The 23,966-nt window shown below is 44.7% G+C and overlaps 1 protein-coding gene across 19 annotated transcripts in view; it reads left to right on the top strand.

The window, feature by feature from the left end:
* Positions 1-23,966, top strand: part of DEPDC5 (DEP domain containing 5, GATOR1 subcomplex subunit) — a 161,629-nt gene that overhangs the window by 54,342 nt on the left and 83,321 nt on the right. For 14 of the 19 annotated variants that reach the window (XM_063722851.1, XM_063722853.1, XM_024239724.3 and 11 more), the window contains exons 19-24: positions 2,006-2,042; positions 2,914-3,034; positions 7,374-7,594; positions 11,222-11,425; positions 13,718-13,853; positions 14,883-14,980. In XM_063722851.1, coding sequence (XP_063578921.1) covers positions 2,006-2,042; positions 2,914-3,034; positions 7,374-7,594; positions 11,222-11,425; positions 13,718-13,853; positions 14,883-14,980 — 817 coding nt within the window. The remainder of the gene's footprint in view (positions 1-2,005; positions 2,043-2,913; positions 3,035-7,373; positions 7,595-11,221; positions 11,426-13,717; positions 13,854-14,882; positions 14,981-23,966) is intronic. The other 5 variants (XM_063722855.1, XM_063722857.1, XM_063722856.1 and 2 more) reach the window with 1 other exon arrangement.

The following is a 23,966-nucleotide window of genomic DNA, read 5'->3' on the forward strand; positions in this document are numbered from 1 at the left end:
GTTTCACATGTTGGCCAGGGTTGTCTCAAACTCTTAATTTCAAGTGACTCACCCGCCTCAGCCTCCCGAAGTGCTGGGATTATAGGCGTGAGCCACTGCACCCAGCCAGAACTCGAACAAGTGGTTTTGATGTACTGTGAGAAGAAAAGCAGGCTGTTAGGTTTGTAGGCCCCACACCCGAGTGCTCTCACCTGTCTGCCCTTTCCTAGTAGAGCTGAATTCACTGAGCGTTGCTCCATTTGTGGCTGTGTGTCAGGGCTACTTCTTCCCTTTTCTTTTTTTAGGGGGGAGGGCTGTTAATGTTACTTTTCTAATAAGGGAAATACTAATTTGGAGCGATCTGAGGACTCCTGACATAAGCCATGTCAGATAGTGAAGTGCTAGGAGATGGGATTCTGTCTAGCAAGGGCCTCTCTTGCCTTCACCACAAGCATTCTCAGCAAAGTAGAACATGGAAAAACTTCTCTGCACCATGATTATTTTATTTTATTTTTTTGAGACAGAGTCTCGCTCTGTCATGCCCAGTGTAGCGGTGGGATCTCGGCTCACCACAACCTCTGCCTTCTGGGTTCAATCAGTTTTCGTGGCCCAGCCTCCCCAGTAGCTAGGACTACAGGCGCATGCCACCATGCCTGTCTAATTTTTTTTTTTTTTTTTTTTTTTTTTTTTTTGTGATGGAGTCTCTCTCTGTGGCCCAGGCTGGAGTTCAGTGGTGCGATCTTGGCTCACTATAACCTCTGCCTCCAGGGTTCAAGTGATTCTCCTGTCTCAGCCTCCCAAGTAGCTGGGATTACAGGTGTGCGCCACCATGTCCAGCTAATTTTTGTATTTTTTGTATTTTTTATTATTTTTGAGATAGAGTTTTACTCTGTCTCCCAGGCTGGAGTGCAATGGCACGATCTTGGCTCACTGCAACCTCCACCTCCTGAGTTCACGTGATTCTCCTGCCTCAGCCTTCAGAGAAGCTGCGATTACAGGTGCCCGCCACCACGCCCAGCTAATTTTTTGTATTTTTAGTAGAGATGAGGTTTCACCATGTTGGCCAGGCTGGTCTTGAACTCCTGACCTCAGGTGATCCATCTTGACCTCCCAAAGTGCTGGGATTACAGGTGTGAGCCGCCACGCCCAGCTAATTTTTGTATTTTTAGTAGATACGGTGTTTCACCATGTTGGCCAGGCTGGTACTTCTGACAGCCTCAGGTGATCTACCTGTCTCGGCTTCCCAAAGTGCTGGGATTACAGGCATGAGCCATTGTACTCGGCTACCATGATCATTTTAAAGAAGCAAGAGTTAGTATTGTTGTGAAAGTTTTCAGGGTCCTGAAAGATTAAAAATATATATATAAATAGAGATAGGGTCTCACTATGTTGCTCAGGCTAGTCTCAAACTCCTGGGCCCAAGCAGTCCTCCCGCCTTGGGCTCCCAAGGTGCCGGGATTACATCCGTGAACCACTGTGCCTGGCCTTTATTTATTTATTTAATCTGAAAAAGATTTTTAAGAAAATGTAAAAAGTGATAGCTCTATTAGTTTTTTTCCTCTACCCTTGTACTTGATTTCAGCAAATTGGGTGATATACAGAGTGCTCAGCTCTGGTAGGTGTAGGCAGAGAGGTGACAGCACCGTAGTGAAGGGGGAAGCATGCAGCATTTGGGTCAGGTGGGACAAACAACAGTGGATTGACCAAGAATCCAAAGATCGGGTCTTGAATTTTGGCTCTGCCACCTGCTGAATGTGTGGCTTTGGGTAAAGTCCCTTATTCTCTCTGCAATTGAATATCCCCACTTGTAAGGGGGAGTCCATTCCCCCACTGGACAGGGTTGTGAGAGTCAACAAGATGTGATATGGGAATAAAGGACCGTGGTAGGTAGGTGTCAGATGTTAGCTCCTGCCTTTCCGTCAGTTACAGGCTGTCTTCCCTGGGAGCAGCACATATATACCGTGCCTTGTGATAAGTTCTGTTCTAGCGAAGGAAGGAGTGATTAATTATCTATTTAATTTTTCAGCCCGCCTCTGAGAAAGCAAAAAATGGCCGTGATACATGTGAGTATTTTTTGAGATTTTTTTTTATTGCTTTCAAAAAGAGAGTCAGCTGGCCGGGTGTGGTGGCTCATGCCTATAATCCCAGCACTTTGGGAGGCCAAGGTAGGTGGATCACCTGAGGTCAGGAGTTCAAGACCAGCCTTGCCAACATGGTAAAACCCCGTCTCTACAAAAATACAAAAAAAATTAGCCAGGCATGATGGCAGGTGCCTGTAATCCCAGCTACTCGGGAGGCTGAGGCAGGAGAATCACTTGAACCCGGGAGGCAGAGGTTGCAGTGAGCCGAGATCACGCCATTGCACTCCAGCCTGGGCGACAGAGCAAGACTCCATCTCAAAAAAAAAAAGCATCAGCTAACCCATGACAACAAAACTATGTGAAGTCCCATAAAAAGTTTATGGAAAAGTCAGGAGACCTGAGTTCCCTTTGTGTCATGTTTGCAGGATCCCTTAATTACCTTATATTTTTTCCCATCATCTGCAAAATGAAAAAACCTTGTTTTTCTTTTCCATAGGCCATTTGTAGGGATCAGGTAGAAAGTTTTAAACTACTAAACATATTAAGATGATTTATTTTAAGAAAGGTCACAAAAGGATGAAATGCTACCCACACCTTGCCTTTATTTAGTGCTATACTATTTCTATACTGCTTTGACATATACGTCATTTAGTCTCAACTTGATGAATAGGTTGTTATCCCATTTTTTCAAGGGGAGAGGGTGATCACCTGTGCCTTGCAGATTTTGGTGAAGATTATCTGAAGGTCTCTGTTTGAAATGTATTTGGATGACAATTTATATTATTTGTGTATTTCAGCTCTCAGGCGTCTGTTTGAAATGTATTTGATGACAATTTTTATTTGTGTATTTCAGCTCTTGGGAGTCCAAAAGAATCTGAGAATGCCCTTCCCATCCAAGTGGATTATGACGCCTATGACGCTCAAGTGTTCAGGCTGCCCGGCCCATCCCGGGCCCAGTGCCTCGCCACCTGCAGGTTTTCTGCCAGATTCACTTGGGGGTGCATATAAAAATTGTGTAGGAAAACCTGAAGTTCAGTAGCGACCTCTAAGAGAGCAACCTTGAAAATCTTGTTTTGTTTTGTTTTGTTTCGTTTTGGTTTTTTTGTTTGTTTTGTTTTGTTTTTTTGAGATGGAGTTTCGCTCTTGTTGCCCAGGCTTGAGTGCAATGGTGCGATCTCAGCTCACCACAATCTTCACCTCCCGGGTTCAAGCGATTCTCAGCTTCCCAAGTTGCTGGGATTACAGGCATGCGCCATCACACCTGGCTAATTTTGTATTTTTAGTAGAGATGGGGTTTTTCCATGTTGGTCAGGCTGGTCTCGAACTCCTGACCTCAGGTGATCTGCCTGCCTCAACTTCCCAAAGTGCTAGGATTAGAGGCGTGAGCCACTGTGCCTGGCTTGTTTTGTTTTTTGAGACGGAGTCTCACTCTGTCACCCAGGCTGGAGTGCAATGACACAGTCTCGGCTCACTGCAACTTCCGCCTCCTGGGTTCAAGCGATTCTCCTGCCTCAGCCTCCTGAGTAGCTGGGATTCAAGGCACGCGCCACCATACCCGGCTAATATTTGTATTTTTTGTAGAGATGGGGTTTCGACATTGTGGCCAGGCTGGTCTTGAACTTCTGGCCCCAAGTGATCCTCCTGCCTCGGCCTCCCAAAGTGCTGGGATTACAGGTGTGAGCCACCGTGGCTGGCTGGTTCTTATGCTTTTCTGAGCCAAGGGAAACAATTCACAAATTCCAGAATCTTCCTCTCATTGGGCTGGCTCTATCCTTGGACACAGCGTTTCTTTTAAGTTTTATTCTGAGTGGGCATGAACTTTTCTTTCTTTAAGTCCTGCTTTTAAAAATTTGCTCTGTGGTGTTTTGGTCATATGGTAGTTGTTTTTTTTTTTTGAGACAGGACCTCCTTCTGTCACCCAGGCTGTAGTGCAGTGTCACAATGACAGCTCACTGTAACCTCTGCCTCCTGGGCTCAAGCGATCCTCTTGCCTCTGCCTCCCAAGTAGCCGAGACTACAGGCATGCACCATCATGTCCAGCTGGTTTTTAATTTTTTGTAGAGATGAGGTCTCACATATTGCCAGGCTGGTCTCAAACTCCTGGCTGAAGCCATCCTCCTGCCTTAGTCTCCGAAAGTGCTGAGATTATAGGCATGAGCCACTGCACTCAGCCATGTAGTAGTTTTTAATTGTGATATAGTTAGATTTACTCATCTATTCATTTCTGGGTCTTGTGTAAGAAAACACTCTCTACCCCAGAGTTACAGATGTATATTTCATATTTTCTTCAAATACTTTATAGTCTTGGCGGAATTTTTTTTTTTTTTTTTTTTGAGATGGCGTCTTGCCCTGTCTCCTAGGCTGGAGTGCAGTGGTGCAATCTCGTCTCACTGCAGCCTCTTCCTCCTGGGTTCAAGCGATTCTCATGCCTCAGCCTCCCAAGTAACTGGGACTACAGGCGTGCACCACCACACTTGGCTAATTTTTATATTTTTTAGTAGAGACAGGGTTTCACTGTGTTGGCCAGGCTAGTCTCAAACTCCTGACTTCAAGTGGTCCACCTGCCTTGGCTTCCCAAAGTGCTGGGATTACAGAATGAGCCACTGCACCCGGCCTCATCTTGGATTTTATGCTTATGTTTATATTATTTATGTTGACTTCCTTTCTTCGTGAATGTGTGAAACAGCTCTAGCTTATATTTTTTTCCCTGTGTACCAAATACTGTGAATCAATTTTCCATATTTCTTTTTTTTTTTTTTTTTTTTTTTGAGACAGAGTCTCACTCTGTTGCCCAGGCTGGAGTGTAGTGGCGCGATCTCGGCTCACTGCAAGCTCTGCCTCCCGGCTTCACGCCATTCTCCTGCCTTAGCCTCCCGAATAGCTGGGACTACAGGCTCCCACCACCACGCCCGGCTAATTTTTTGTATTTTTAGTAGAGACGGGGTTTCACCGTGTTAGCCAGGATGGTCTCGATCTCCTGATCTCATGATCCTCACACCTCGGCCTCCCAAAGTGCTGGGATTACAAGCGTGAGCCACTGCGCCTGGCCAATTTTCCAGATTTCTTTCTTTTTTTTTTTTTTTTGAGATGGATTTTTGCTGTTGTTGCCCAGGCTGGAGTGCAATGGCGTAATCTCAGCTCACCACAACCTCCGCCTTCCAGGTTCAAACGATTCTTGTGCCTCAGCCTCCCGAGTAGCTGGGATTACAGGCATGTGCCACCACACCTGGCTAATTTTGTATTTTTAGTAGAGATGGGGTTTCTCAATGTTGGTCAGGCTGGTCTTGAACTCCTGACCCCAGGTGATCCACCCACCTTGGCCTCCAAAAGTGCTGAGATTATAGGTGTGAGCCACTGCGCCTGGCCAGATTTCTTAACTCTGTAGCTTTAAGCGCAACTGAGTGGAAGAATATTATGTCTCTTAATTTTGTGGTAAATGAACTTAGAGTGACCACATGATTGTTTTCTGTCCTTTTCTCTCATCCAGTCCTACCTGAGAATGCTTAGAGTTCAGAATTAAGTGCTGTCAGCAGCCTCTCTCCTATGTGTGGATGCTGCTTAGGGGCTCAGTAAGAGCTACTTAGGGGCTTTTCTTTGTAGTCTTTAAAAATGCTCTCATAGTTCAAGATTGGTTTTCTTTTTCTAATCAAAGATGACAAGACCTGGTGGTACCCAGGTTATGTGGTCTCTGAAGGCACAAATTGTGTCTTAATTGGTGCTACCTTCACACATGGCTAAGCATATACTTGTGTTTAAATACTTACTGTGGAAAGAACAAACATGTAGTCAGCACTTGGAATCTGTTTTCAGGCTCCGTTTAAGCTCTTACTAAAGAAATCCTTCCAGGAGGAAAGGGAGCAGCTCTGATGCCAGAAGGGCAGCTCTCTTGGTGGGCTTCCTCTTTCATTCTGAGCTTTTGCTTCTCTATAGGGCTTCTCTCTTTTTGATCTTTCTTCCTGTTGCTTTTAGAGGTTTTCCCCTTAGGGAATTTTATGTTTTAATAAGGAGAGAGATATATATATATATATAAACTTTTATTAGGAAATATTCAGACATGCTCAGATAGAGAATAGTATCATGAACAGTTATCACCATGTTGTCAGCCTTGTTTCATGACCTCTCCCACATTTAAATTTTGGATGGAATATTTTAAAAACAAATCCCAGAACTGGCCGGGCACAGTGGCTCACGCCTGTAATCCCAGCACTTTGGGAGGCCAAGGCAGGTAGATCACTTGAGTTCAGGAGTTTGAGACCAGCCTGGCCAACATGGTGAAACCCCGTCTCTACTAAAAATACAGAAAAAGTACCCAGGTGTGGTGGCGGGCGCCTGTAATCTCAGCTACTGGGGAGACTGAGGCAGGAAAATCACTTGAACCCAGGATGTGGAGGCTGCAGTGAGCTGAGATCGCGCCACTGCGCTCCAGTCTGGGTGACAGAGTGAGACTCCGTCTCACAAAAACAAACAAACAAAACAAATCCCAGGCAGCCTCTATTTTTTTTTCAATAGTACATACTTCAGCATAAGCTTCTTTCTTTTTTTACATGTTATTTATTTATTTAGTGTCACCCAGCCTGGCACAAAGCTGATTAGTATACGTTTCAACAAATAAGAATTAAAAAAAAAATCATCACAGTACCATTATCATTGGTAACAAAATTAACACTAATCCCTACATGCCCTCTAATAGCCAGTGCATACTCAGTTTTCTGAATTGCCTCAAAAATGTGCTTTTGCAGTTAGTTTGAAATGGGACCTAAACAAGATCCAGTTTTTGCATTTGGTTATAATGCCTTTTGTGTGTGTGTGTGACAGTAGAATCTCTTGCTTTCTACATTTGGCTGATTGTTGTCTTGTAGTGTTTCAGTTTGCCTCTATTCTGCAAATTCCCTGTAAACTGGCAATTATCTCTGGAAGCTTGATTAGATTTAGATTCAAATTTGAGGGCAAGTAGACTTCTCGGGCATTGTGTACTTTCTCCCACATCACATCATACCTCTCTTCTCATTCTGTATTTAGTGACGTGAGATTAATCAGTGGGGTCAGGTGGGGTCAGCCTGAAGCAGTCTTTTCTTTACAACTATGATCCTAGGACTTTGGTTGCATAATGTCTGTCATTTCCCCCCTCTCTTATATAACATCTCAAGCTGTTAAGGGTGAAGTACCGCATACAGGTTTCCTACTTGTAGATCACACTGGGGATTTTTGTTATTGGGTTCCCATGTGACTTGGGTTGGTGATGGGTTTTAGTTTTAACTCAAGGTAGGACAGCATCCCTCGCTTGATGGTAACTTTTTGTCTCTTGCCTGGCAGGTCTGTGCGAGAGCGAGAGAGTCACAGTCGAAAGAGTGCCAGCTCCTGTGATGTTTCATCCAGCCCTTCCCTACCAAGTCGCACACTGCCCACTGAGGAAGTGAGGAGCCAGGCTTCTGACGACAGCTCCCTAGGCAAGAGCGCCAACATCCTGATGATCCCACACCCCCACTTGCACCAGTATGAAGTCAGCAGCTCCTTGGGATATACCAGCACTCGAGGTAAGAGTGCTGAAGCACAGACAGAGCCAGGGACATCTTTCTTAATATAGAGGGTGACTGGAGGTGGGAGAATTGGTCAGAGGTGGGGTGTAAATCCCACATCTTAATTATTTCTTTGCCAGTGCGGTAGGTACAAATCACTTTAGCTGTTAGCTATGTATATATTCTACTTTTTTTTGTTTGTTTTGTTTTGTTTTGGTGACAGAGCACCCAGGCTAAAGTGCAGTGGTGCAATCACAGCTCACCTCAGTGCGGCCTTGAACTCCTGGACTCAATCGATCCTCCTACCTCTGCCTCCAAGTAACTGGGACTATAGCATGCCACCACACCCAGCTGATTATCATATTTTTTTTGTAGAGATGGGGTTTTACCATTCCCAGGCTGGTCTTGAACTCCTGGGCTCAAGGGATCCACCCATTGGCCTCCAAAAGTGCTGAGATTACAGGCATGAACCAATGTTACTGCACCCTGCCTCTATTATACTATTTTTTGTTTAGCCTTTCTTCATCCGTCATTTAGCTATATGCCTTTCCATATGTTAATGGAAAGCTTTTCTTAGGCCTAGGGTCAAAAGGGTTTATTTCCTTATGATTTCCATTTGTGCCATATGTAAAACAACCTCTGTCTTAACGTTGCATTTTAGTTTCTCACTTACCGGTCGGGCGCAGTGGCTCGCACCTGTAATTCCAGCACTTTGGGAGGCCAAGGCGGGTGGATCACTTGAGGCCAGAAGTTTGAGACCAGCCTGGTCAACATGGTGAAACGCTGTCTCTACTCAAAATACAAAAATTAGCTAGGCATGGTGACAGGTGCCTGTAATCCCAGGTACTCAGGAGGCTGAGGCAGGAGAATCACTTGAACCTGGGAGGCGTAGGTTGCAGTGAGCTGAGATTCCACCACTGCACTCCAGCCTGGGTGACAGAGGGAGACTCCATCTCAAAAAAAAAAGAAAAATTTTTTTTTTCACTTACCTGTTTTTTTTTTAATTAACTTTTATTTGCATTTATTTTGTACTGAATTTATTCCCATACTATCATTTTTTGTTTCTTCAGTTTCTTTCTTTTTTTTTTTTCTTTTCTTTTTTTCTGAGACAGAGTCTTGCTCTGTTGCCCAGGCTAGGGTGGGTGCAGTGGCATGATCTCAGCTCACTGCAACCTCTGCCTCCTGGGTTCAAGTGATTCTCGTGCCTCAGCCTCCCAAGTAGCTGGGATTACAGGCACACGCCACCACACCAGCTAATTTTTGTTTTTTTAGTAGAGATGGGGTTTTGCCATGTTGTCCAGGCTGGCCTCGAACTCCCGGCCTCCAATGATCCACCCACCTCGGCCTCCCAAAGTGGTGGGATTACAGGCATGAGCCACCTTGCCTGGCCTTGGGATATCTTTTTCTTCTGTGCAATGTCCTCTTCTGGTTTAGGAATAATTTGTTCCTTTTCCATGAGGATCATCTTGGTGTGGCAGGGGGAACTCGTGTATGGGTTAATCTGACTATGAGCTGTTTACATCAGACAGCACATCTTGGGTGCTTTGTTCACCTGGACATGCTCAATGACCAGAGAATCTGCACCTGAACCCTTAAGTTCGGTATGACTGTGCATTTTTAAGCATATGTAGCAACAATTCAGTACTCTTTTTTGGCCACTGACCCTGTGTGCAGCCACGCTGTTTGGCCTGGGACCACCTACTATCTCCATCATTGTAATGTGGAAATGGTACACATTGTTTCTGTAAAGTGACATATTTCTTTCTTTCTTTCTTTTTTTTGAGATGGAGTTTCACTCTTGTCCCCCAGGCTGGAGTGCAATGGCGCGATCTTGGCTCACTGCAACCTCTGCCTCCCGGGTTCAAGCAATTCTCTTGCCTCAGCCTCCTGAGTAGCTGTGATTACAGGTGCCTGCCACCACGCCTGGCTAATTTTTGTATTTTTAGTAGAGATGGGGTTTCACCATGTTGGTCAGGCTGGTCTCGAACTCCTGACCTCAGGTGATCTGCCCACCTCAGCCTCCCAAAGTGCTGGGATTATAGGTGTGAGCCACCTTGCCTGGCCAAAGTGACATCTTTCATATACTTGGTGGCTTTTTATATATGCATACCCTTGATGGCCTGAGCAGTTTCATGGGTGGTTTCTTTTATTTGTTTGTTTTGAGACAGGTTCTCACTCTGTTGCCCAGGCTGTAGTGCAGTGGTACAATATTGGCTCACTACAGCCTCAACCTCCTGGGCTCACATGATCCTCCCACTTCAGCCTCCCAAATAGCTGGGACTACAGGTGTGCACCACCACACCTGGCTAGTTTTTAAAGTTTTTGTAGGGACGGTCTCAATCTGTTGCCCAGGCTGGTCTTGAACTCCTGGGCTCAAGTGATCCTTCCACCTTGGTCTCCCAAAGTGCTGGGATTATAGGAATAAGCTACTGTACCTGGCCTATACTCATTTTTTTTTTTTATTAGGTTTTTCTCTTTTATTTCCTTAATAACTAACTAGACTATGTTCTTTTTTATTTTGTAAGTTAGAGCATCAATTCATTAATTTACAATGAACAGTAAAACTTTCATGGAAATCTGAACATTCTCTTCTTTCCTGCAAAGCAACTTGAGGAATGAAATCAGTATTACAATGTATGAGGTTCTGTGCTAGGCATTGGGTAGATAATGATGGCCAAGACAAATTCCTTGGAGTTTGCATCTGCTGGACCCACTTTTTCATCTGGGTGGTTGCTTAATGAACATGGGATACACACAAGAAGAGTTGGTTGTGGATTTCAGTTCTTTGATCCATTCAGGCATGCTGTCTCTGTCTCCATAATGGGACCTGTCTACCATTGCGCCAGACAGGTGGAGTCTAAATATCATACCATCTCCTTGCCTGGTCAAGGCTGGAGGTGTCCATTTCTTCATTCTTTTTTTCTCAGTAATTTTTTTAACATAATAACATTTTATTGCTTACTCCTGTCCCAGCCCACTCAGTCATTCAGGAACTCAGGTTCCTTCCATCCTGGGATGCCATGATTATCAACATTGGACTCCTGGGTTGCCACAAAGGGAAAAAGAATGCAGATCATTCATGGAGATCATTGTGGTCCAGGCCTGGATTTGAAGCATATAATTTCTACCTGGCCGAAACTAAGTCATTTGGCTTTATTGCAAAGGGTCTGGGAACTAGAGTCTTGTGTCCAGTAGGAAAATCAAATGGGTTTATAGTGAAGACATTGACTAGCTCTGCCAAGATCTGCCCTTCTGGTGACCACATAGCTATTTTTATTGTTCCTCCCTCTTAGAGAATATAATCTTTCCTTTCCCAAGGGAGACAACTCAAGTCCCATCATTCAGTCATTGCTTCCAACTCAAAGTTCGGGATATCCAGGCAGTGTCCTTCCCATCAGATTTGGTTGTGACTTCATTGTGCCAGTAATTTAGAACCAAAACTCCCTTCTCCCAAGTATTTAAAAGCAAACAAATGCAAACATATTTCATTTCTTTATAGTTTGACAATTTTGCTCATTTCTCTCACTCCCTGACATTTATGATGCCCAAGATTCTTGTCAGCCTTGGTTTATCAGTCTACCTAGCTCTGGTTTCACCGTGGTTCTGTGGTTTCTCTTTGTGACTCAACTCCATGATAACTGGCAGATGTCCTGGAGAACATGATGGAGCCACCACAGCGAGACTCCAGTGCACCAGGGAGGTTTCACGTTGGCAGTGCAGAATCCATGCTGCATGTTCGACCTGGTGGATACACGCCCCAGAGAGCACTGATTAACCCCTTCGCTCCCTCTCGGATGCCCATGAAGCTTACGTCCAACAGAAGGCGCTGGATGCACACTTTTCCTGTGGGTAAGTTTGTGCTTAAGAGAGAGCCTTGGACTAGGAGCTCCTAGCCGTGGTCCTCAGTGTCGGTCACCCATGTGTCCTTGGTCAGGTACCTCTGTTGCTCTACCTGTAAGATGGGATAACCATGCCCACTTTGGCCATCCCAGGGGTTCTTGTAAAGATCCTTGAAGATGCACTTGGGAATAGGCTTTGTAACTATTTAGCTGTATAAACCTGAGGGCTTTTTTGTTTGTTTGTTTCTGCTTTTTTTTTTTCTTTTGAGACAGGGTCTCACTCTAGTTGCCCAGGCTGGAGTGCAGTGGTGCTATCTCAGCTCACTGCAGCCTCAACCTTTGGGGCTCAGGTGATTCTCCCACCTCAGCCTCCCAAGTAGCTGGGACTGTAGGTGCATGCCACCACGCCTGGCTAGTTTTTTGTATTTTTAGTAGAGACAGGGTTTTACCATGTTGCCTAGGCTGGTCTTGAACTCCTGGACACAAGCAGTCTGCCCTCTTTAATCTCCCAGAGTGCTGGGATTATAGGTGTGAGCCACCGCATCTGGCCCTTTGTTTCTGTTTGAGAGGAACTGTGCATTGCCACCTGCTTTCTTTCCTAAGTCGGATGTCCCTCATTCTTGTTCATTCCTTCTTCTCTTAGCTCTCTTGGATATTGATATCCTGTCTTGGTTACAAGGAGTTACGTTATTTTGTTTTCTCTTAGGTATCTCTGACAACTGAAAAAAAAATTTTCCCCTGAATTCACTTTTTCCTAGTCCATTCTTTTTTATCTATATTCTGTTCTCAAGAAGATGACAGTAAGGTTTTCTCAAGCTGTGGCTAAAATTAAACTTTAGCTTAATGGGCTCTTATTGAGCTGGAAAGGAACAAATGCATTAAAGTCCAGGATTTTCTGTGTGTGTGTGTGAGACAGTGTCTCACTCTGTTACCCGGGCTGGAGTACAGTGGTGTGATCTCAGATAACTGCAACCTCTGCCTTTCGGGTTCACGTGATTCTCCTGTCTCGGCCTTCCAAGTAGCTGGGATTACAGGCATACACCACCACGCCTGGCTAATTTTTGTATTTCTAGTAGAGACGGGGTTTCACCATGTTGGTCAGGCTGGTCTCAAACTCCTGATCTCAAGCAGTCCACCCACCCCGGCTTCCCAATGTGCTGTCATTACAGGCGTGAGTCACTGTGCCTGGCCAAATTTTTTTTTTTTTTTTTTTTCATGGAAACCATCCTGCTGAATACCTGGAAATGCCTATTTTCTTTTGTACTTGCCTTTAATATTTAGAAGTTAAATAAGTGAGAAATAGATCTGAATCATTTGGCTGTAATTGGGGGTCATGCCTAAACCCCGTTCTGCCTCCTTATCTCTGCTATAATCAGTCACACTACTTGTTTCTTTCTGTGTCCTTTCCCCTGCATTATTGTCTCCACTGGTTCCCTTCCAGGTCACTTAGAACTCTTGGTGTTTCTTCAGTGACCTTCAGCTTTTCATACTTCTGTGCTTCTCCTCCTCCCACTCTTCATGTACACTTTATTGGAACCATACTCTGCAAACAGTTTGCTTTGCTTCTTCCTCCTGTTTAGCTGGCCTTTCAGTAGCCAAGGCCCTCCTTCATCAGGCTTCCCTGTCTTCCTCATTCCTATCCTCAGAGGCTCTCTTCCTTCTTGGCTAATCTTGTGGTCTCCTGCACGTTTTGCCTCTTTCATGTTTGGGATTTCACAGGTATCATTTCATCTACCCAGATGCCCTCTTCCTTCAACTGCTGTTAACTTTGTTGAACACTTAGCTCTACAACTTCTCCTTCCCCAGGAAGCCTCATTTTGTAGACTTGACTAATTCTAATTTGTTTCCTACTCTGCCTTTTTTGCACTGAAACATCTTCTGCTTCTTAGAGTCACAGTTGTTACTCTCCTAGGTATTAACAGAATCATTTGGTGTTTCACTTGTATTTCCCTCTTACTGAGTTTGTGTTAGCCCTCCTGGCAAGGGGCCATGCCTCCTATACTTGTATATTTCACTGTGGCGACTCAATTGACACACATGAGGCAGAATATCCTAAAATATTCTTAACAGATTAGACAAGATGATAAAGGTGAGGCCCCTTAGTAGGATGGGTCCTGCTTGGAAGAGCAGGTGTCCTCTGGGAGCCAGAGGGTCCCTTGTATAACGTTCCTCTGTGGTGTGTTCTTCTTTCAATCTCACCAACATCTGTATCCCAGTAGCTGGAAAGAAGGGAGAGTATAGTTAAGTGCACAGCACTAGCTATCAGGTGGGAATGATGCTCAGTGGTTCTTTATCTGGGTAGGACCATCCGGAGAAGCCATCCAGATCCACCACCAGACCCGACAGAATATGGCGGAGCTACAAGGCAGCGGGCAGAGGGATCCAACTCACTCCTCTGCAGAGCTGCTGGAGTTAGCATATCATGAAGCTGCTGGAAGGTGAGGATGTGCACAGGGCTCTGGAAGGTAACCTGAGAACACTCTCCGGCACCCAGGACAATGTGCAGAATAGACTATTAACAAAGTGTTGTTAAGAAGACTTGAAAAGACAGTATGAGGTCAGGGCCTTCCTTTGTTGGCCAGTGGCATTCCCTTCAGTTGGTGAAGGGCAAAGCAAACAGCCTGACATTTTTGCCTGAGATGTTACCTAGGCCCTGTTTTAGGTTTATCTTGAATCCAGAACACACTTTGTAAACCTCAAACGTGGGTTTTTCTAAACCTCAGTCAAAGATGAATCCAAGAGAGGCAATTCTGTGGATTTGGAATGCTGAGACAGGAGATTCATGCTGTGTGTTTTGGGCAACCTCTCTATGACTTTTGTCATTTTGGTCATTCAGAAATAAATCCCACTGTTGAGTTTAGAATAAGTTAATGCCAAGAGCAATGGAAATGAAGGCTTATGTTTGTAGAGACAACTCTTTTTGAACCAATGCTCTGAATGTGTTATGAGCATCCAGTGAGAGTCAGTGTAGGAGGAAAGTCATTTAAGCCTTGACAGGCGTGAGCCCGGGTTACACCTGGACTCGATATTCCTGTTGCTTTAGAAAACACTTTGCAAAATGCAGTCTTTGGTCCCTCTCTCAGTCACCTTGACACCCTAGGGGATAGATAAGGGATATGGGGAGGGCGTGACCTTCTTAACCAGATGAACTCAGGTCCATATATTCAAGCACCCCACACCCATCCTTGTTTGTAAAAGGGAGGCATAGGGCAGACAGGGCGGGTGGTCTAGCTTGGTGGTGGGAAAGCAGCAGGGGTGCCAGGGTCACAAGGAGCCAGCACTGACACGCAAACAAAGCACTGTGGCCTGGTGGCTTAAGATGAAGATTCCAGTGGCTGCCAGCTTGAGTGGCTGAATATTCAGGCCTGATTTTTATGAACCTACCTCCCACCCCCGGGATATAGGTGAGCAGGAAAAAGAGGTGATGATCTACATTAAGCCAGGTGGCTGGGCTCTGTTCTCTGCAGGCACAGCAATTCCCGCCAGCCTGGTGACGGCATGTCCTTCTTGAACTTCAGTGGAACAGAAGAGCTTTCTGTCGGTCTGCTTAGCAACAGTGGTGCAGGTAACCAATCCGAGAGGTAATAGAGTTGGGATGTTTAGATCAGGCTCACATCTAGAAATGACACAAGGGCCAGAAAAGCAGGGCCATGTCTATTTTGAGATCATTTCAGCCACACTTTTGGGTGACCTATTTAGAAACAGTGCTCTATAATGCATGGAATTATAAAATGGGCTGCACGTTAACATTTTTAGCTCAGAACGTGTTGGTCAAGCCACATTTATCATCATTCTGTCACAGAGTTGTGATTGAGGGCTGCTTAGGAGCATAGTGTTGAGGGCAACACCACGGACAGAGCTGGAGTGGTCTGTGCTCTAGAGGGACTTTTGGTTGTCAGGGGCAGTGGGGAGCAAACCCACCTCCATAACAGGAGAGACCCAGAGGGGGGAAGTATGTGTCCAGTTTTAAGACCAGAAAAGAGAAGGATTACATAGTTGCCTAGAGGAGTGAGCATGCACCAGGGCTGGGTGCAGTGGCTCATGTCTGTAATCCTAGCACTTTGGGGGCCTGAGGTGGGTGGATCACTTGAGGTCAGGAGTTCGAGACCAGCCTGGCCACTGGTAAAACCCCCATCTCTACCAAAAACACAAAAAGATTAGCCAGGCGTGGTGGCGTACACCTGTAGTCCCTGCTACTGGGAAGGCTGAAGCAGGAGAATCTATTGAACCTGGGAGGCAGAGGTTTCAGTGAGCCGAGGTTGTGCCATTGTACTCCAGCCTGGGCTACACAGCGAGACTCCATCTCAAAAAAAAAAAAAAAGAAGTGAGCATGCAGCAAAGACTTGAAGGGTAGAATTTGGTTAGGTAGACAGTTAGACGCTGAAGTTTCAGGGCGGGTGGGGGAAGCAGTATGAACTTGGTTTCGTATGATACTTTGGTTTTATGCTTTTTGGAAATACTTTTATATCTATTGTCTTATCTGATCACCCCAGTGGGTGATCAAAATATATTTAAGTTATTAAATATATTTTATAAATGGGCAACTTAATGTCCAGAGAGGTAGAAATATTAAAGTAACCTCTCAAACCAATAGCCAGGTATCCTGACTCAGGCTGCTGTCCTCTTTTCATGACATTGTTCAGAGTACCTTTAAGGGATAGAGTAACATGAGCTTGGATCAGTAGGGGCAGCATTTGTGGAGCCTCAGAGGACAGAGATATTGTACAAAATGAATGTGGAAAACATTAAAACTTTAAACAATTGGGCTATGTTGTGCTTTAGTGTTCTATAAGCTAACTTGAATTTCTAAAACCTAGCTTAAGAAAGGTGTCATTGCTGGGCACGGTGGCTCACGCCTGTAATCCTTGCACTTTGGGAGGCCGGGTGGATCACCTGAGGTCAGAAGTTCGAGACCAGCCTGGCCAACGTGGTGAAACCCCGTCTCTACTAAAAATACAAAAATTAGCCAGGTGTGGTGGCATACGCCTGTAATCCAAGCTACTCGGGAGGTTGAGGCAGGAGAATTGCTGGAACCTGGGAGGCGGAGGTTGCAGTGAGCCGAGACTGTGCAACTGCATTCCAGCCTGGGCGACAGAGCGAGACTTCGTCTCAAAAAGAAAAAAAAAAAGAAAGATGTCATGAAAATGAAGTTATATCAAATTGGTTGATGATATTTTCCTTTATTCATTGGTAGGTTCATCCAACAATATTCCTAGAGGCCTATGTCTAAGGCTAGGAAACTGGGTTGGCAGTAAGAGAATCCCTAAATGATTATTATTTCATTTATTAATTCATTCACTTATTTTTTGGTTAACCTACTCACCAGCATTCATTTATTTTAGATGAGAAAATACATTGAATACAAATGTAGGGATAGAAAGACACTGTGTCTCTCTGTACTCAGGGCTGAAAATGTTACCTCTGGCTACCAAATTATTTGAAAATACCTAGCCGGGCGCTGTGGCTCACGCCTGTAATCCCAGCACATTGGGAGACCAAGGTGGGTGGATCACAAGGTCAGAAGATAGAGACCATACTGGCTAACACAGTGAAACCCGTCTCTACTAAAAAAATACAAAAAAAAAAAAATAATAATAACCGGGCGTGGTGGTGGGCACCTGTAGTCCCAGCTACTTGGGAGGCTGAGGCAGGAGAATGGTGTGAACCTGGGAGGTGGAGCTTGCAGTGAGCCGAGATCGTGCCACTGCACTCCAGCCTGGGCGACAGAGCAAGACTCCGTCTCAAAAAAAGAAAAGAAAAGAAAAGAAAGTACCTTTAGAGAGGCTATTGCTTTGCTATGCCAAGGAGCCATTTTTAGGAACCCAGAGTTTGAGCCTCCCAGGCTGTTTGGGGTAGAGTTGCGCCGAGGAGGGCTACTCTGGGACTCATTGGACTATACTTGAACTAGTTTCACTGGTTAACTGAAGCAGGGGGAATTACAGGTTCTTATGGTAGCAGCACCAGAATGTACTCAGGTAGTCTTGGAAGTTGTTTGGGGTCTGGGATAGCTCAGGTGGACCAGTTGATTCCCCAGAAAATTTGTTTTAGAATTTTAAGATCATTTTGGGGAAAAGAAGTTTCAAAGAATCTTTATTTGGGGATGGTTGTGGAAGATTTTAACATGATACCATTGTGGAGTCCTCCGAGCTAAGGGTTCCCTGGCACACTCAAATTGGAAAAGCATTTGCTGCAACCTGAAGCTCTGGCTCAGTATTCTCTTAGGCTTCTGAGCTGTAGGTGTGTCCACTTGATGGACCTCTCTGCTCAGATGGCCCCCAAGTACTTCATCCTTAATGCATTGACAACCAAACTCATGTCTCCCTGTTCGTCAGCCCATGCTTCCTCTTCTGCTGCTCCTTCTGACTGGCTCCTCACCTCCGTTCTCACTGCATTGTTCAGATTCCTGTCATTTGTGGCCAGGATTATTGCAGTAGCCTTCAAAATGATCTTCCTGCTTTATTCTCATCCCTTCTGATTCATAGTCCATACTGTCACTGATGTTTCCAGATGCAGATCTGATCAGCCACTCCTTCCCACATGTAACCTTTCCATGGCTCTTCATGGCTATAGTGCTGATCATCACCCAGCTCCTGCCTGTGCTTGTATCTTCACCTGCCTCCTCTTCCACATGGTACCGCAGGTGGAAAGAGTACAGGCTCCAGGAACTTAGGACATGAGGCCTGACTCCACCTCATGAGCACTGAAGCCCTCAGGCCAGTTACTACACTAATTTCTGGGTATCTCAGTGTCTTTATCATGAGGAGATTGACTTTTTTTTTTTTTTTTTTTTCCCGAGAAAGAGACTCACTCTGTCGCCCAGGCTGGGGTGCAGTGGTGCGATCTCAGCTCTCTGCAACCTCTGCCTCCCGGGTTCAAGCGATTCCCCTGCCTCAGCCTCCCAAGTAGCTGGGATTACAGGTGTGTACTACCACCCCTAGCTAATTTTTGTATTTTTAGTAGAGATGGGGTCTTGCCGTGTTGGCCAGGCTGGTCTTAAACTACTGGCCTCCTGTGATCTGTCCATCTCAGCCTCCCAAAGTGCTGGGATTACAGGCATGAGCCACCACACCTGGCTGGAGATTGACTATTAAATGTGATAATCCACATAAATTCTTAGGACAGTGCTGGACATCCATGGTGAACACTCAACAAATAGGAGCTGTTGTTGTCATTACAATAACATATTTTGTATTCCAGGCATTTCTTGTGGCTCCTCAAAAGAACTGTGTCCTCATGTTCCTTTGCATAGATAAGTTCCTCTCTATAGAATATGCTTCTTCCCTGTCTTTAACCCCTGATTCTGACTGGCAGGCATCAACTCAGTCTTTATTATTCAGCTCCAGCAATACCTCTTCTTTGAAGCCTGCTCCGGTGGTTCCCCCTCCTTCCCATGCCCTCCCGGGATGTGTTAGGCATGTTTCCACACAGCTCCATATGCATAACCCAATTGTACAACTTGGCATGTCATGATCTCACTGCTTGTTTCCATGTCTGTCTCCTCACTAGACTGAAAGAGCTTATCTTTATTCATTTTCTCCACTCAAGGTTAAACACATTTATAGACAAATGAATTTATATTTCCAAGACCAAGCTGCCATATGTGAGAAGAATTTGAATAACACACAATATTATTGTTTAATTGGTATGCAAGTATTTAATTATACATAGTCCTTTTTTTTTTCTTAAGAGACGGGGTCTTGCTCTGTTGTCCAGGATAGAGTACAGTGGCATGATCTCACTGCAGCCTCAACCTTTTGGGAAGATGTGATCCTTTCACCTCAGCATCCCGAATAGTTGGGACTACAGGCACATACCACCACACCTGGCTTAATTATATACATATGCTCTGAATGTTTAGCTTCTCATAGATGGTGTGGGATCCTGGGGTTGTTTTTCTGGTCAGGGTGGTATTGTTAAGTGGGGTCATCTTTTCCCTTTCCCAGTCCCTTTATATAACCTATAGCATGTGTTTTCAAAGGGGTTAGTGGCCATCAAGAGGTGATCTATAGCCACATGGGAACTGAACTCCCATCTTTGACCTTATGCTACCTGATCAATTATGTTAATGAGCCACTGAAAGAAATTACATAAAATTATTCAAATTTTTATAATCGTATAACGGACATTAATTGGTTATAGCCATATGCAAAACCAATTAATGTCAGATCTTCAGGATATATCCATAGTCTTACTTCCATCAGTCTTAGCCTGGCCTAAGGTGCCGTCATCTTTTGCCTGGATGCAGTAGCATGTTACCTGGTCTTGGCCTCCTCCCTTGCCCTTCCATATCATTTATTTTCAACACAACAAATCAGAGTGACCTTTATAAAATAAAATTTGGATTATGAACTTCTCTGCACAAAATTTTTCAAGGGCTTCCCAACTCACTTGGAGTAAAAGCCAAGGCATTATGGTGGCAGATAGACCTCTCATGTCATGTGGCTACTTGTTACGCTCAGTCCTCGTCTCCTGTTTTCTCCCTCTCATTTCACTCTGGAGGTTCCCCAGATAGATCAGGCTCACTCTGAATTGCAGGTCCTTCCTCTTGTTCACCCCTCTGCTGTGCCCTTACTCCAGAGAGCATCATGGCTAAGATCCAGATGTCTGCATTTGCCCAAGACAGGCCTGGTTTGAATTTGTGGACCCATATGACTATTAATAGTGTCCCCTTCCAGTCTCAGAGGTATCCTGTATTGGATGATAAATGATATGGCCACCCTACCCACAGCTCGCTCTCTCGCTTCCTTCAGGTCTTGCCTGAATTGCCATATTTTACCTCAGCACTCCCCACCTATCCTCTCTACCTAATATTTCTCCATTGTGCCACCTGGCATACAAAAAAAAATTTTGTAATTTTTTTATTGTAAATTCTATGACTGTCAGGATTTTTGTTTTGCTCATGGCTGTATTCCCAGAGCTTAAAACAGTTCCTGGTGGCTGGGCGCAGTGGCTCACGCCTGTAATCCCAGCACTTCGGGAGGCCGAGGCGGGCGGATCACCTGAGGTCGGGAGTTCGAGACCAGCCAGACCAACATGGAGAAACCCCCGTCTTTACTAAAAATACAAAATTAGCCAGGCATGGTGGCGCATGCCTGTAATCCCAGCTACTTGGGAGGCTGAGGCAGGAGAATCGCTTTGAACCCGGGAGGCAGAGGTTGCGGTGAGCCAAGATCATGCCATTGCACTCCAGCCTAGGCACCAAGAGCAAAACTCCATCTCAAAAAAAAAAAAAAAACAGTTCCTGGCACATAATAGGTAGTTGAATGAATGCTAAAAATCTTCTGAGGTTAGCTTCCTCTCTACTGAAGCATGATTTAATTTTTTCTCTAATGCTTTTCTTTCTTACAACCTTCTTAAACAATTAACTAGATTCCTTTTTTTCAAAGACTTGGGTAGTCTTTTTCTCCTTGCTTGGTTTTTAAGTGACTTTCCTTTCAAGCCATCCTCAATTTTCATGGAATATTTTTTGCCTTCTTCAAACTCACTAAACTCTTACCCATTCCAGAAAAGTATATTGAACTCTAGGCACTGTGCTAAGGCCTGAGAAGAAACAAAAACTACTAAGACACTGACTCTCCCGACCTCAAGGAGCTCTGCTTCCTCATGTACTTGGGATTCTCTTTCAAGCAATTCCCATGTGGGGTAATGACGATGAAAGGAAGGCCCTCTTGTGGGGGATTGGACTGTGAATGGTTTCAGTGTGGTTTGAACATGTGATCTCTGCTAAATGAGGATGTGCTAGATGAGGGAGTGTGCTGTGATGAAAACAACCAGGATCAGAATTCCCCCCTGCCCCTCACTGGACTTTCAAGCTGAGGCTCAGGTTCTTCATCTGTGTAATGGGCATAAAGATCCTCCCCTTCCTGACTGCCTGTCCCACAGAGCGGTTGTCCGGATCAAAAGTAGGTTGGGTACATTATGGGCTAGATTACCACATAGAGTCCTTGTTTTGGGACAAGGTGGGGTCTGAATTCACAACTGGTTAACATTTCATTCATTAAAAAATCAGAGAAGACTGGCGCGGTGTCTGACTCCTGTAATCCCAGCACTTTGGGAGGCCAAGGCAGGTGGATCACTTGAAGTCAGGAGTTCGAGACCAGCCTGACCAACATGTTGAAACCCCGCCTCTACTAAAAATACAAATATTAGCTGGGCGTGGTGGTGGGCACCTGTAAATCCCAGCGACTTGGGAGGCTGAGGCAGGAGAATCGCTCGAACGCGGGAGGTGGAGGTTGCAGTGAGCCAAGATCATGCCATTGCACTCCAGCCAGGGTGACAAGAGTGAAACTCCATCCCAGGGGAAAAAAAATCAGAGAAAAATCCAAACAGAGAAACCTTATCTGTGACCCTACCTTCACCTCTTTGCACCATCTGCAGGCACTCAAGCGTGACTCAGTCTTTCTCCTGCGTTTGGACATGATTCATATGTGAATCATGATTCACAGGAGTAGCATCTCTGTGAGTTTCCCTCCCAGCCCCATAGAATTTCATTTGAAGCGTTGTTGGTGGGGACCTGGTAGCTGCAGTCTTCACTTGTTTTTCACCCTGCTGCCCAGCAGAGACAGGGCAGTTGGTGTGACTGGGCAGATAGGTTTTATCCCTCTGTATCTTTAACTGGGCACTATTTTAGAAGGCTTGCTAGTAAATGTCTTCTTTTATTGGAGTTAGATCATTTTGAAAAAGAAAATAAGTGGATGCCATGTTTTCTTTCTCTTTAGTGTTGAGACTTAGAATCTGCAACTTGATATTTGTGTTGAATATTAGGTGCATGCAGTATATTTGGCCTGAGAGCCAAAGTAAAAGTAACTCATAGCATACTGAGACTGGATGGAAGGACCTCCGTCATTTCTCCAGGCCAGGTCAGTTTTTTTATGGGTAAGTGCCGCCTCTGTAGCCCAGAGAAGAGAAACCACTTGCCCCAGGCACAGGCTTCTAGATGTGGGCTTGGAACTAGCCCTAGAGGCTCCACACTGAGTAACCTTTTTGACCTTGAGGTTTTCAGCCAGAGAACACATTCACAATTCTGAACAGATGTCAAAAGAGACAGAGCTGAGATGACTCTTACCAGCATTGGCTTCCGAAGTCTATGTCTGGCTTTGAACTTTGAGTGTGAGACTTCATTCCCAAATGTTGGGTTGGAGCAGAGCTGGCCGAACATGAGGTTTCACCTCCATCATTGCAGGCTGGTGGGACTCTTCGTATGCCAACAGCAAGTCTGTATGACTGAAAATAAGACCTCAAAGAGCCAGAATTACAAGGAAACTGTGTGTGAGTAGCTTCCTGGAAGTCCTTAAAATATTTGCTTATAAGCATAATAGCTTCCTGGAAGTCCTTAAAATATTTGCTTTTTCGGGGTATGCGTGTACGTGTGTGTGTATGTGTGTGTGTGTGTCTGTGTAGGTAGGTGTGTCCATTAGAGATGGCACAGATCTACTTTTAGCCTAGGATTCAAAGCTGCTCTGTTAAGTTTAACTATTTCTTTTTTTTTTTCTTTTTTTGAACTCTTTATTAGTGTAAGAATTTGAGTTGTCTTGCAAACCAAGTCTAGAACAGGTTTTCTTTAAAAACAAAAACAGGTGATCAAATGAGCAAACTTGGCAGCCAAACCTGGGAGGTGATATGGTAACAATTCTGTTATTGCTCAGAGTGTTTCGCAAATGCCAGTTTGCCTTCATACCAGTTCTCAAGCTAAATAAGAAAATCCACCTCGTTGCTTCTTTATAATCATGCTTTATATTTGCATGAAAATGAAAGTTGTCAGCCAAGTTTTTTTTTTTTTCCCCAGAAAATTTAGCTCCAAGTGGCTTTTGGCTATTGACAAAGAACAGATAACATTTCAACAGCTAAAAATTGGTGCCCCAGATGGATAGTCAAGAAATAGAGCATCTGTAAAGTTGAGCAGAAAGAATCTAAATTCAGGTTCCTCCTACTTACTGTGAGATCTTCAGTAAGTTGCTTAACTTCTCTGAGCCTCAGTTTCTTTATCTGTGGAAAAGGATCGTACCTACCTCATATCTACTGGTGTGGGTTTGAATGAAATGAAATACTGCATTTGTCTGACTTATACATGTATCTTCTAGTATAATGACTGGTAATTTTTAAAAATCTGCTCCAAGCAGTTCCAAAAGAAAAGTCCTAAAATTGTTTTGGCCAGGTGATGTCATCTTTATTTTTATTTTTATTTATTTATTTTTTTCAGAGAGAGTCTTGCTCTGTGGCACAGGCTGGAGTGCAGTAGTGTGATCTCGGCTCACTGCAACCTCAGCCTCCTGGGTTCAAGTGCTTCTCCTGCCTCAGCCTCCCGAGTAGCTGGGAGTATAGGCGCCCACCACCATGCCCGGCTAATTTTGTATTTTTAGTAGAGATGAGGTTTCACCATGTTGGCCAGGCTGGTCTCGAACTTCTGACCTTCAGTGATCCCCCTGCCTCTGCCTCCCAAAGTGCTGGGATTACAGGCGTGAGCCCATCTTTTTAAATAAATTTAAAAAAAAAATTATTTATTTAAAAATTTATGTCCAGTAAGATGTACTATATTTAGTGTACAGTTCTAT

Source organism: Pongo abelii, chromosome 23 (genome assembly GCF_028885655.2).
Source record: "Pongo abelii isolate AG06213 chromosome 23, NHGRI_mPonAbe1-v2.0_pri, whole genome shotgun sequence".
In the NCBI taxonomy this organism is placed as follows: Eukaryota; Metazoa; Chordata; class Mammalia; order Primates; family Hominidae; genus Pongo; species Pongo abelii.